This window comes from Bos taurus, chromosome 28 (genome assembly GCF_002263795.3).
Source record: "Bos taurus isolate L1 Dominette 01449 registration number 42190680 breed Hereford chromosome 28, ARS-UCD2.0, whole genome shotgun sequence".
Taxonomy (NCBI): Eukaryota; Metazoa; Chordata; class Mammalia; order Artiodactyla; family Bovidae; genus Bos; species Bos taurus.
In genome coordinates, this window is record NC_037355.1 from 34,932,715 (window position 1) to 34,946,266 (window position 13,552).

At 57.5% G+C, this 13,552-nt stretch overlaps 1 protein-coding gene across 7 annotated transcripts in view; it reads left to right on the plus strand.

Annotated features, from left to right (window-relative positions):
• The window catches only part of ZMIZ1 (zinc finger MIZ-type containing 1), a 151,151-nt gene extending 138,740 nt beyond the window's left edge, over positions 1-12,411 (plus strand). For 5 of the 7 annotated variants that reach the window (XM_024986917.2, XM_024986919.2, XM_024986923.2 and 2 more), the window contains 6 exons: positions 937-1,004; positions 1,308-1,376; positions 1,858-2,102; positions 3,367-3,533; positions 6,919-7,176; positions 8,599-12,270. In XM_024986917.2, coding sequence (XP_024842685.1) covers positions 937-1,004; positions 1,308-1,376; positions 1,858-2,102; positions 3,367-3,533; positions 6,919-7,176; positions 8,599-8,706 — 915 coding nt within the window. In that variant the 3' untranslated portion in view covers positions 8,707-12,270. Of the gene's footprint in view, positions 1-936; positions 1,005-1,307; positions 1,377-1,857; positions 2,103-3,106; positions 3,336-3,366; positions 3,534-6,918; positions 7,177-8,598 lie in introns of those variants that run through there. The other 2 variants (XM_024986921.2, XM_059882683.1) reach the window with 2 other exon arrangements.
• The last annotated feature ends 1,141 nt before the right edge of the window (positions 12,412-13,552 follow it).

Consider the following 13,552-nt stretch of genomic DNA (forward strand, 5'->3'; position numbering starts at 1 on the left):
TCCTCTGGGCCATGGGGACAGTTTCCTTGTCCAACTTACAGAACTCTTTGGATATGACAGATAATGACAATCGTCATGATGTCTATAAATGGGAGAGGTAGCCACTCACTTCTTTTTGTTTCCTCTCTCAGAAGGAGCGAGAAAGAATTAAAGAGACCTCTTCTGGAGCCCCAGAGGGCTCCAGAACTGGATTTAGACAGTCCCAGCCCTGGCAGATGTCATAAGCCAGCTGGAAATACTGCCCTTTTGGCCACCATGGCTGATGTGAGCCTGAGAGCAGGGGCATCTCTGCCCGGCTCGTCTTGAGGCCTTGCCCTGAGCACGTGCTCAGGAAGTGGCCGTGGGTTGAGTGCCTGGTCACAGTTTGGGTGGCTAAACACAGGCAGCCCTAGAGGGTGAGACGCATTGGGTGGGAGCTACCCTGGGGCCAGACCAGCCACACCCTCAGCCCTCACCCTCTCACAACAGGCCCCAAGGGCTTCATAGTGGGTCAGGAGCCCCCCTCCATCAAAAGTTCTTTCCTTGGGAAAACGGGGGGAGGGGACGTCTGGTTGTCTAATTTGTTTCATACATGCTGATGAACCAGATGGGGTGTGTCCTCCCTGCGTGGGCTCGGCCAGTGAGAGGGGCAGGATTGGTGAGGGGCGGCTGCAGGGGAAAGCTGCTCGGAGGCCATGGGTCATCTGGTGCACAGGGCTGGTATGAGGAGGGCCGGGCACAGCGTTGCAGGGACTTGGTGTGGCCCATAGGCTGTATGCACAGCAGAAAATAGGCAAGATTATCACTCCACCCAGCCCCCCAGCCCTGGGTCTCTCCATCACCTGTCTCCCTCCCTGGTGGGACATGTTCATGAGGGTCCCAGAGGCAGTTCGGGTTGCATGTAAGTGGTTTCTGAGGGCCCTGGGCTCATCTGTCTTTGTCTCTCGGCCTCTGCAGTGCTTTGATTTGGAGTCATACCTGCAGCTGAACTGCGAGAGAGGGACCTGGAGGTGTCCTGTGTGCAAGTAAGTGACACCTGCCTCAGCATAAGCACAGTCACCTGGCTGTGGGAGGAGTTCTGGGCCTGTTCTATGGGATCCAGCCGCCTCCCACCTGCCCTAAATGCATAGCAGAGGGGCTCAGATTACAGGGGCAGTGCATAGTCCCCTTGTACCAAGCTGTTGCAAAGCTGCCCTCTCCTGTTGGTGCCCCAGTAGTAACCAGAGGCAGGCGCCGAGTCTCTTGGACACAGTGGGGAGGAGCGGGCTGTGTCTCCACGCCTTAGGATTCAGGAGCCAAGCCCAAGCCCTGCCTCTCTTCTTTTCCAGTAAAACCGCTCTGCTGGAGGGCCTGGAAGTGGATCAGTACATGTGGGGCATCCTGAATGCCATCCAACAGTAAGTAGGCCTCTCCACGTGGGGAAGGGGTGGGGGGGGCAGCAAGAATGCGGGCCCTGATGGTATGAGGTGAGCATACATGGTTGCCCCTGATAATTTATCCCCCACTGGGCCGGCAGACCATTTTCCCACATTCCTCACCTCTCTGCAAATTTAAGGACTTGTTTACCTGGGGGCAAATGAACTTTCCAGAAAGGACTACGCTCAGTCAGAGCAGGAAGCTGACAATGCCTGCAGTGGTGGCCATGCCGGGAGTACAGGCTTTGGGGCCAGCTGCACAGCCACTTGCTTTTCCTAGCCTCAGTCTCCCCTTCTCTCCAACGATGTAAAAGTCTCCCATACCTCTGTTGTAGGCAGAGTGTGATGGGAATGGGGGCAGAGGGAGCCTGGATGAGAGCATCACAAAGTCTGTTCAAGCTGGAGGCTCTTGTGTCTACAACCTGGTACCCAGGACCCCAGCTCTGCCCCTTTGTTCCCCCAGCTCCGAGTTTGAAGAGGTCACCATCGACCCCACGTGCAGCTGGCGGCCAGTGCCCATCAAGTCGGACCTACACATTAAAGATGACCCTGATGGCATCCCCTCCAAGAGGTTCAAGACCATGAGTCCCAGCCAGATGATCATGCCCAATGTCATGGAGATGATCGCCGCCCTGGGCCCTGGCCCATCCCCCTATCCACTCCCGCCTCCGCCTGGGAGCACCAATTCCAACGACTACAGCAGCCAAGGTGGGTGACGGCCGACGAGGAGGGAGGGAGAAGCCACGGCAGGGGCCCAGGATTTCTGGGGTGATGGTGGCAGGTGCAGGGAAGCTGTAGTGTGAAGAGGCAGAGGTAACTTGCCCCCAGAAACACCGCACCGCTGGCCTTGGGTGCAGTGCCATCCTTCCCTCTCCGTCCCACTGCTTGGTTCCGTCCAGCCCTGCGGGTTGGTACCCAGTTGGGAAGGCATGCGTGAGATGCTGCCCCATGAGCCAGCCTCCTGCCCCTCGCACCCCACCCTGCTCAGCCTCCTCTCCTGACTCCTGGAGCTCCCGGGCCGGCAGCTGCCGATCTCAGGGGCTTCCGAGCTCCTTTGCTTGAGACGCTGCCACCACCTGCCCCTTGAGTTCTGGCCCTTCCCCAGGCCCCCTGTGTTCCTTCCGATGGTCTGCATATTGGCCCTGTCCCTGTGACTCTGCCACCCTCTGAGAGACAAGAGTCCAGGAGCCTGGAGCACCAGCCTTCAGCCTCCGAGGTCACCGTCACTGTCCCTCACTGTCTCTGCCACCCAGACCCAGCTGCACTGCACTGCCCTCGGTTCCCAGAGAGCACCCTCCCTGCCCCCCAGAAGGCTGGGGATGGCAGCACCCCACGGAATCCCTGCCCTCAGGTCCCCGGGGCTCCAGGGTGATCAGATTCCCAGAGAGGTTAGCCTACCTAGCCAGAGTCCCGCAGCGTACTGAGGGGCCCAGCTTTCCAGCGTGCTGATCCTCTGAGCTCTCGCCACCAGCACACGGTGAAGGGAGCAGCGGCTTGGGGGCCAGATAGCTGACTTCTCAGGGTGGACTCTCAAATCTAACACGGCTTCCTTTTTTACTGGGCAGATTCTGGCCACCTGCTCTGGGCCTGGGTCATACCAGTGATGAAGGGAAGGCATGTGGTGGCTGCAGGGGAGCAGGTCTGGGGGCTAGCTCAGCAGATCCTGTAGAGAGTTCAGACTTGGGCCTCATTCTAGGACCCTCTGCCAACAGGAGTCCCACCCACCCCGTCCCCCTACGCTGGCCCTGCTTGTAGCTGTAAACCAGCAGACACCTGGGGGTGTGAAGGACCACAGGAGAAGGCCACCCTGGGCCCCACCATACAGCCTGGAGGTCTGAGCTGCCAGAGCCGACCCTAGCCCTTCAGGGGTTAGGCCTGGGTTCTTCGTTTCCACACTCTGATTCCCTGGGCAGGGGGTGGGGGGGCATTTTCCCTCTGGATGACACCCCTCCCCATCTGGTTCCATCTCCAGGAAACAACTACCAAGGCCATGGCAACTTTGACTTCCCCCACGGGAACCCCGGCGGGACGTCCATGAACGACTTCATGCATGGGCCCCCCCAGCTCTCCCACCCCCCGGACATGCCCAACAACATGGCCACCCTCGAGAAGCCCCTCAGTCACCCCATGCAGGAGACTGTGAGTACCTGTTCCTTGCCCTTGACCCTCCACCTCCCCAGTGCCCCCAGCCCCAATGTGGGGCTGTTTGGGACAGAGGGCTCCCCTGGACCTTTCTGATGTTTGCCTGGTTCCCTCCCAGGCAAAGGAGAGGGTGGAGAGTTGAGTCTGGGGACTCAGGAGGGAGTGGGGGGCCTAACTGAGGCTGGGTCATGGCTCAACAGCATCCCTGGATTTGGCTGTTTCACCCAGGACATCAGGTTCTCAGATGGGGGAAACTTCAGGCTCTACCTGCACATACATACTGCATATACATGCACACGTGCGGATGCCTGCACACACCCCGCACGCAGGCCCACACACTGCCGTACACATGGCACACATTCTTACACATGCACACGCACACACACAGACATGCCGTCCCCTCTTACACACACTTACACTGACTTATCAAAGCTCCATCCAGCCATCTAGAATTTTGTCCCAAACCCAATCACTTTACTCCCTGAGAGTCTGATTACCTCCTTCTTCAAAAAGAAAAGTGAGGACATCTACTTATCCCAAGAGGATTCACTTCTCATCCTGTTTCACATATTAACACACACTCTATCGCTGAGAAAGCTCCTTTGGGTGAGGTGCCCTGTGCTGTCCCTTCTCTTCCTGTGGCCCCAACAGCAGTGGTGGGAGGTCTGACCACCCCCCAGGTCCTCATCTAGGCGGCGATAGATGATCCCACTTGGTCTAGTGGGCATTCTCTGAGCCTGACCTCCCAGCTGTGCCTTGTATCAGTTGCAAGCAAGACAGACGCAGGCCCCATGCTCGTGGAGCAGAAGTTCTGGTGGTGCCTGGATGGAGGAAACACAGTTGGTGTTTTGGGAGAGCCGAGGCCCAGGCGCTGAAGACTGAGGCCTCCGTTATTCTTTGTGTCTCTCATCTTAGCTAAGGGGCAGTCACGGAGGGCCTGTCAGTAGGTCCTGGGTCACAGTTGCCAGAGGGAAGGGGCCAGGGGGTCTCGTCAGCGCCCAGCGGTGGGTTTGGGCCTGTACCCAAAGGCACCTCTCCAGGCTCTCCATGCTCCACGGTGTGGCCTCGAAGGAAGGGGCTTCTGGATTATACTGTGTTCCCCACACTTGACATGGAATTGGCTCTGCCACTGGGCCAGGAGATTGTCCTGTACACCGAGCCACTAATTCTCAGCCAGACCGACTATTAACCAGGACTCTGAGTAAGGGGCGCTGTAGCAGCTTGCCCACAGGAACCCAGAATGCCACATCAGAAACAGCTGCTTTCACAGGCCTTTGGCCATGTTTTTGTAAGTTACTTTTTGCCCTGTGGGGCTTATGATTTCTGGGAGCCTTTCTCCTGGCCCCCTTCCCTAGCCCTGCTCCCCAGGATCTCAGCATTCCATGCCCAGGAGTCACCCAGATCACCCCCTGACCCCATATTCACATGGCACCTTCTGAGTCCTCACAATTCCCAACACTCAAACATGGCAACGGGGGCAGTGTTTCCTTCCTCTGTCCAACAAGACTCTCTCCTACCTTGTCAGTTCTGCTGCCTGGGGTCTTTGCAGAGGGACCTAAGCCTGTGAGTTGACTCCACAGCCCCCCAGGATGCTTCTCAAATATGCACCATCGTTGCCCGTTTCTGGGCTTGTGTTAGATGGTGACTAGACCCAGAAGTACAGATGCACAAGGTGATGGGGTGCGATCACAAGGCGACCAACCCCCCACACCTGCCCAAGCAGAGCAGCCTCGCCCGGCTGAGCGCGAGGCCAGAAGGATTCACAGTGCACAGTGGGAGGGCCCCAAGCAGGCGCTCGTTCACCCAAGGGCTCTCCTGTGCCAAGTGGGAGGTTGATGGGTGTGTCGGCAGCACCAGAGAGCACCCGCCCCTCCAGGCTCCGAGATAATTCCAGCAAGATGTCAGGGCCAAACAGGGCAGCTGTGTCAGCAGATCCAGGGGACTGTCTGTCTAGGGCTGGGCTGCTCCAGGTGTGTGGAGCCCCCTCCTGCCCCCCGCTTCCCAGAGCAGTCACTGTGGAGCACCGCAGGCGTGGGGAGGAGTCACAGGCTGGCCTCACACTGACAGCCGTGGTGGCCATCCCTCCAGCCCCTCCTGGTCCTTCTTCGTCTGCATCCCACACATGTTCCCCCAGGGTCACCAGCCTTAAGGTCATGTGGACATCGCCTGTTCTCAGGGCTCCGGGCTGTAGGGGCAGTGCTTGCAGGGGGCCACCCGAACTGTGGGCAGAGGCCGGCCCACAGCAAGGCCCGGAAAACAACTTTTAGGAGAAACAGGAAGAGGAACCGGGTTCTCTGGAGATCGGGACGGTGTGGCTGCTGTTTGCAAACCCACGAAGGAAGTGTCAATATTTCTGTGTGGCCCAGAAGACGGGGTGGGGAGGAGGGTAATGAAAGACCACAGAGACAAGTGGCCACCTGGCTGCCCATTCCAAGTGAGCAAGCAGCCTGGCCCAGCAGGGAGCTCCCTGCACTAGCAGAGTGTGACGGGCGTTGGGGCCGTCGCTTGGGGAATGCCGGAGACGGGGCCAGGACCTGGACTCAGCCTTTCACTCTGAGATCTGAGCTCTGCAGGCAGGACTGCTTGAGGCAGCAAACAGACCAACAGGGGAAGTGTAACTCTCACTCACTCACGCCTGTGTCCCTGCCCGCCCACAGCCCCTGTGCACGTGGGGCGGGGGGTGGGTCCTTAGGTTGTCTATGAGAGAAGCATGTTGTGGATGCCCCGGTGGGCGGCCAGCAGGCAGGATTCGGAAGCCCCGGGTCTGCTCGTTTTCCATGGGCTCAATTACACCCTACCTGGGGCAGCAGGCAGAGCTCGCACCGGAGCCTGTGCACCCAGCATCACCCCCAGCCCAGGGCCCACGTCGGGGCGCAGACCCCCACCCCGAGCTGCACGCCTGCCCCATGCTGTCGTCCATGTCTGCTCTTCGCCAGCCCAGCGCGGGCCTGCAGCACGCCGCCAGCAGCACTCCTGCCCACCTCCCTGCCCCCTGGACACGTGCCCATTTCGCTTCTCCATCCTGCCCTTGCTGTTGTTCATTGTGCTGGTGTCCGGGCCAGGGAGGCAGAGGGGCTCCCAGGGGCCTGCCTGGACCCCGAGGTCTCAGTGTCTCCGCTCATCTCAGAGCCCTTGGCCGCCTCCCTCCCGGCCCCACGTGGCCTCAGCCTCCCTGACAGGCGGTTTCGGGGGGAGGATTTTTGTTTGTTTGTTTCTCTGCAGAGGGAAAAAAAAAAAAAGAGCATTCAGCTTTGTAGAGGGGTGGCTTTGTTTTGGGGGTTTGTTGTTTTCCTGGTTTGGTTTGGTTTTCATTTCTCCAGGCGTCTCGTCGCTGTACCTTGTCACCTCACCTCTCTTTTTCCTGCTCTCTCCTCCTCCACAGATGCCACACGCTGGCAGTTCTGACCAGCCCCATCCCTCCATACAACAAGGTTTGCACGTCCCACACCCCAGCAGCCAGTCAGGGCCTCCATTACATCACAGTGGGGCTCCTCCTCCTCCTTCCCAGCCTCCCCGGCAACCGCCACAGGCCGCTCCCGGCAACCATCCACACAGCGACCTGACCTTTAACCCCTCCTCAGCCTTAGAGGGTCAGGCCGGAGCGCAGGGAGCATCTGACATGCCGGAGCCTTCGCTGGATGTAAGTTGGGGTCACCACATGCCTTGGCCTGGGGCTAGGCCTGGCGCCGGGACCTGTCCGAGAGCAGGGGCGGGTGTTGAGGGCCCGAGGCCCGGGGTGGAGGAGGCCTAGCTGTGAGGAGGGGTGGGCGGCCGGAGGGTGGGCCCCGCCAACCTGCCTCCCCTGGCTCCAGGACCAGGGAACCCCACAGCGGGCCAGCCCCCTCCCCCTCGCTGCTGGCCCCGCCCCCGTCCCCTTGGCCACAGTCCCGCAGGCCAGCCCTGCCCCGCCTCGCCCAGGCCCCTGTAGAGTCCCTCTGGGCTGGTCCTGGAGGCAGCCCGAGAGGGTCCCCACCCGTCCCCCCCTTCCCCTTCCCCCACATCGGCTTGCCATCTCCGCGTCTGCCACACTTTCTGGCCCCGCGGCACGGGCGGGGCTGGAGGGACAGGGTCTGTCCGTCTGCCGCTGGTGTATGTCTGTCTGCAGTTTCTAGTCTGTGTGTCGCCCATGCCCTGTGCTTCTGCTCGCTCCATCGCTCACTGTGAGAGGCCCCGGGTCACACTGCGGGTGGTGGTGACTGAGGTGGGAGTGGGAAGCTGAGATTTAGGGATCACCACCCTCTCACCCCCCCACGTTGAGAACTGAATGATCTGGAAGGTGGGGCAGGGGGACACTGGGTGATGGGTGCTGGGTAGCTGGGCAGGGCTGCAGGGAGAGGGACACAGCACTTGCCCCTCCCATCCCTCATCCCTAGACTCTAGAATCACAGACAGGAGGCCCGCCCTCTCCTCCATCACTCCTTTCCCTCAGGCCCCAGCCCCAGCAGGAGTCACCCTTGATCTCTGTAGTGGATGGGGCTCACTCGGCTTTTTGGCCGAGTTCTTGAGTTCTTGTCTTGAGATCTTGAGTTCTTGTCTGACTCTCCTCCCCAGACCAGGCCAGGGAAGGTGCTTGTAGATTGATGAGGGTTCCCCTGTGAAATCAGAAGGTTCCAAGGACCTCGCAGAAGAGGGTAGGGTTGGTCTGCCAGCCAGCCACGGGCTCAGCAAGGAGCCAGGAGTTCTTGGGTGAGGTGTGGGGTGGTGGGATCCAAAGAGATCACCCAGCCTTACGTGCAAAGCCACTTGGTTTTCCTGGGAGGCCAAGTGACCCCCAGTTGCTGTGGCAAGTATGAGGATTACTCTGTTCATTGAGGAGCCTCCCAGCTGGTGGACTGAGGGCCCCACCGTCCAGACTTGAAGTGAGCACGGTGTGCCCCAGACCAGCATGGTGGCCTGGGTGCATCTGGGGACCACGAGCACTGAGTTTCCCCTGTTTGGGCCAGGACCCCAGGAGGCAGGTCGAGGGCAAGTGAACAGGCCGGGGGGTGCCCTGCCTTCCTCGCCTTGGGCTGGCCCAGCCCTCGGCCGACACCTCAACTGGGCTTCTGTACTTCTCTTCCAGCTCCTTCCAGAACTCACAAACCCTGACGAGCTCCTCTCATATCTGGATCCCCCTGACCTGCCGAGCAATAGTAACGATGACCTCCTGTCTCTCTTTGAGAACAACTGAAGCCCACCCCTGCATCGGGGCCACCCCTCCCCACTCGGCCTCCTTCCCCGTCTGCCCCACACACTTCCCCGCTGGGAGCCCGAGCCCTCGGACCGCCCCTTCTGCGGCCTTCAGAGCCAAGGGGCAGGAGGGTGCGCTGTGAAGGCGGTGCGGGTCTGGAGCCCACGCCCAGAGCAGGCCCTGAGGATGACCCTCGAGATGGGGCAACAGCCCAGGGAGGGGGCACACGCTGATGGCGGCTTCCAGACGACCCTCCAGTGCCCCCCAGATTCTTCCAGTTTGTAAACTGTAACCCAGCTTCCCTGCTTCCTGGCCCAGAGCCATCTCCAAGTGACTGTGACCCTGAGAGAGAGCCCCCCAGACCCCGGCGGCCCCAAGCCTTGGAGGAGCAGCGGCGGTCGGCAGCAGTGAGAACGGCCTGCCCACCACCACCACCACCACCACCACCACCACCACCACCCACAGAAAAGCACAAACCTCTGGGCAAGAGAACTCTCAGGGGCCAAGGTTATCGCTTTGACCCCAGACCTCTTAAGCCAGGATACCCTATGAACAGTCTCAGAAAGCAGAGAAAAAAGACAAGATTCTGTGTTTGGGAGAGGGAGAGCCATTCACCCTCTTGCTCGGGGATGGGTGGAAAAAGGGAGTCAGGGCCTCTCAAAGCCAGGATGGCCCTAGAACCACTGACTCAGGCCAGGGTCCAGCCTTGGGGAGACGGGGGTGCAGAGAAAGAACCCAGCTGAAATTATTGTGCCCTTAGTTGGAGGGAGCGGGGGCCACCAGTCAAAGTTGGAGTCCAGTAGAATCAGCAACTTACAGTTTTGCTCCAAGCCTCTCCTTTTTTTTAAACGACCGCAACAAAGCTACGAAGTCACTTGGAGAAGAGGAACACTGGACTTGGACAGCAAGTGAACCATTTCTCCCCATGTGTTCTGCTTCCTTCCTCTGCTCCCCCGCCCCAGCCCCTCTGAGACTGTTACGTGGGATGCCCACGTCCCTCTGTCCCAGTGCCCGTGTCCGCCCGGACGGCAGGGTGGGTGGTGGAAAGGCAGGGCATGCAAGGGCTCAGCAGCAGGAACCCCGGGCATCGCTCCCTCTCCGGCTCCTCTGCCTGTCTGGTCTGTGCTCCAGGCTGCCCCGGGCTCCAGCCCAGCCCATCGCCGTGTGTGCCAGGATCAAGCATCGCATGGTGTTTCTGTGGCTGTCTCAGCCCCAGCTCTTGGCCGCCAGCCTCTCCCTCGCTTCGTGTCCCTCTGCTCTTGCAAGCTCACCTCACACTCCTGCTCCAGCAGAAGCAGCGTCTGGTCTACCCTCCATGCTTTGCTCCATCCCGCCAACCGCTCGCTCTCACAGTGCCCCGGGTAGCTTTCTGTGCGTCCGTTTTGTTGCAGGCTCCCCTGTGCTCCCCGAGCCACGTGGGCTGTGATGTTGGGCGGTTGGGTCGCTTGGGTCACCTCTGTAAATTTGTCGTGCCCCTCCCCTGCTGCTGCCCAGGACCTTCACTCGCTCCCCCGTTCACTGTCTGTGTTTTCAGTGTCTGTCTCCCCCTCTGTTGGCCGGGGGACACCCAGCACTCCTCTGGATTTGACCGGAACGTTGGCCCCAGCTGTTGACTTCCGGTCACTGAACCAGGTGGCCCGGCACAAAGTTTTCTGTAGGAAAGCTGCCATCGTCCCTCCCCCACCCCTTTCCTTTGTCCCGTTGTTGAGGTTTTTTCAAACAGCGTGGTGTTCCGTATGCAAATCAATTATTTTAAGAATTGCTTTTGTAAATATCTTTGTGAATATTTTAGTATTGTCTTTGATAATATTCAACATTTTCATGACCTGGTTATAGCCTTTGCTGGTGTTTTTAAAATACCTTGACTCAACGACAAAGACCGAGTCCCTTTTTTAAAAAAAAAAAACAACAAACAAAAACAAAAAAGCAACCAGGGCCATTTGTACAGATGAAGGGATGAAAAGCATGGGTGGCTGTACCGTGAGTTAGATGAAGACCAGGCCACCCGCTGTTGGGAGCCATCCCCAGTTGGCTGGTGGGGACACGTGCGGCCATCTCCGACCAGTGACCCTTAGCCCCAGCTGTGTCAGGCCATCTGGGGATGCCCCACCCCAGACAGACCTATAGATGCCTTCCTTAGAATTTCCCGCTTCCTGCCTTGCAAGACTGTCTCAAAAAGGCCTGGGTGTGTTCTTGTTATCAGGGTGTCCCCACTCTGCTCACCAACTTACCCACAGCTTTCTAGCACAGAGGGTCTATCTACTGCCCACAACCCAGGCTCTGGGCACCTCCCTCATCCGTCTCTGAGTAAGCCGTGGGCTCAGCACCCTGAGGTGGATTTCCTGGGTCCCCTCTCAAGCAAGCCTCCACCAGCAAGTTCAGCAGAGAGCTTTCCAGACCTGCGGTGCCTGCATCCTGCACTCCGGGCACACACTCTTCCAGAGCGATTTTGGAGCCGGGTTGGTGGGGTGGGGGTAGGGGGGTAGGCATCAAGGTGTCCGGGGCTGGAACGAGCCCTAGTTGGTGACACATTCAGGTGACGACGGCTTCCCCAAGCAAGAGCGGTTCTGAACTCCGGGGAGATGCTTCCCTGACCCTTTTGGATGACTACTTGGAGCCATACGTAACCTCAGCAAAAACGATGCCTCAGCAAGCCACGTCTCCATGACAAGCATCCACCCAGGCCACAGGCACGCTGCTGCCTCCACTCCACGGAATGGACAGGGCGCCAGCAGGCAGGCGGGAAGGCCCAAGTACAAGCAGTCACCCCGTCTTCTTGGTTTGAAGCTTTACCCATGGGTCATATTCCTGTAGCCATTTTTATTTTTTAAGGAACTAATACTTTCTCCCTAATGGAAGCCCTGAGCCCCCAGAGAGCTCCACGCCTGCTCCCTCGGCCTCACCCAACCAGACAGGGCGACGCAGGCAGCAGCCACTCAAGGGACATGTGTACATATGTAAATGAGAAATAGAGACATGTTAACAGATGCATTCATTTCCCTCGGAATGTGTATTGTTCTTATTTTACGGAACAAAACAAAAAGGCTTGGAACTCCATCTTAATGTGGGAAAAAAAAACTAGATCCTGTCTGTTAGCGTCTGTGAGGTCTCTCTCCGCATCTGTCTCATCATGTAATATACTCTGACTCTGTGTGGAAAGGAATTTTTTTGTTCCGTTTTTGTTTTTATTTTACCTACATGTACTATTTAGCTTCAGTGTACTAGTCCCACCACCTGTGTGTTTTTAGGGTGCTATGGAAATAATGAAAAGAAACGGGGATTTCAGAAGAAAATTGTAACCAAATTCATCCTTTGTATAATTTTTGATATCATGATCGCAGGTGATTGACACACACACATGAACACAAACCCACCGTGCAGCCTGAAGTAACCCCCACAGCGACGTCATCGTCTTTGTACATCTCTGTACAATGCAATCATTTCATACTTTAAACTGGTCAGAAAACTAATTGTGATTTCTAGTCTTGCAAAACTGTATGTAGTTAGATGATGTGACAGCCTCTAATATTTATCTAATAAATATGTATTCAGATGAAACCTGTATATTAGGTGTTCATGTGGTTATTTTGTATTTAAAGATCAAATTATTTGACTATTGCTAGACATTTCTATACTCTGTTGTAACACTGAGGTATCTCATTTGCCCATGTTAATTTTTTTTCTAAATAAATGGACAAAAACGAAGGTTTGGCGAACTAGCGATTTTGTGAATGGTAGGAAGTGGTTTGGGTGTTTGCTGGTTTTGCTTTATCAACCGCCACCCCTGCCCGATCACCCTGCAAAACAAAACAAACAAAACTAGGCAGACAGGTGTTAAGTCGGAGGAGCCCCTGATACAGGGGTCCCTGCAGAGAACCTGGAACCTAGTCCATATGAATGTGCAGCGCCCAGTGGTCTCACCTCCAGGTCTCCAGCATCCCTGGTCCTGGTGAAGGGATGGCCTGGCAGGCAGGAAAGGACCCTGAATGGTGCCAGGCCCTGTATGGAGTGCTGGGCCTCAGGCCCGTTGTGACTCAAAGGCTATGCAGTGCTGTCTGGGCTCTAATAGCAAGCCCCTGGTGGATTCTCTGGGCTTAGAAACAGGAATCTCATCACATTAACACAGCTGCTATCCCTCTGACCACCTCTCTCTGGCCACCCCACTTCTCAGCACCCTCGGCCCCTTCCCCTTTAAGGGGGACTTTGAGTCTTCTCTTGCCCATGATTGCAACTTACATAGGCTTCTTTGCTACAATCGCTGCCCAGGTCCTGTTTCTATTAACTGTCCTTACAGCCTCAGACACACAACTGATTTCCCTTCCTGTGTCTCCTCCTGAACTTCAGGGAAGTGAATCTGATTCTCAGCCCAGCATCAGAAGAGCTCCCCTCTTCTCTCAGCTCTGGCCTCAGAAAATAGGACAGACTAGAATTTGACTGTTGTGGCTTTCCCTCCACAGAGACAGTGTGAGACCGGGTCCAAAGAAGGAAGTGGAATCTGGGAGGCACCCCAAAGTATATCCCCTGGAGCCTATGTGTGTGTGGGGAGAGGGGATGTGTGTCAGGAGAGAGCACATATCTGCACATGAGCAGGTGAGTGTGGGGGGGATGTGTGTCAGGAGAGAGCACAGATCTGCATGTGAGCAGGTGTGTGTGTGCCAGAGTGAGCCAGGAGGATGTGTGCAGGGTGTCATCAGCCACAGAACTGCCCGTGGAGAACTGGGGGCCAGGAAGTCCCCTGCCTCCGGGACTTCTCCAGGGTGGCCAGCTTCTCTTCTTGGAGGGAGATGGAAGGGAAGGGCAGAAGGAGAGTTTACATTAAACCTGGAATCCTGTGGCCACTGCCTTC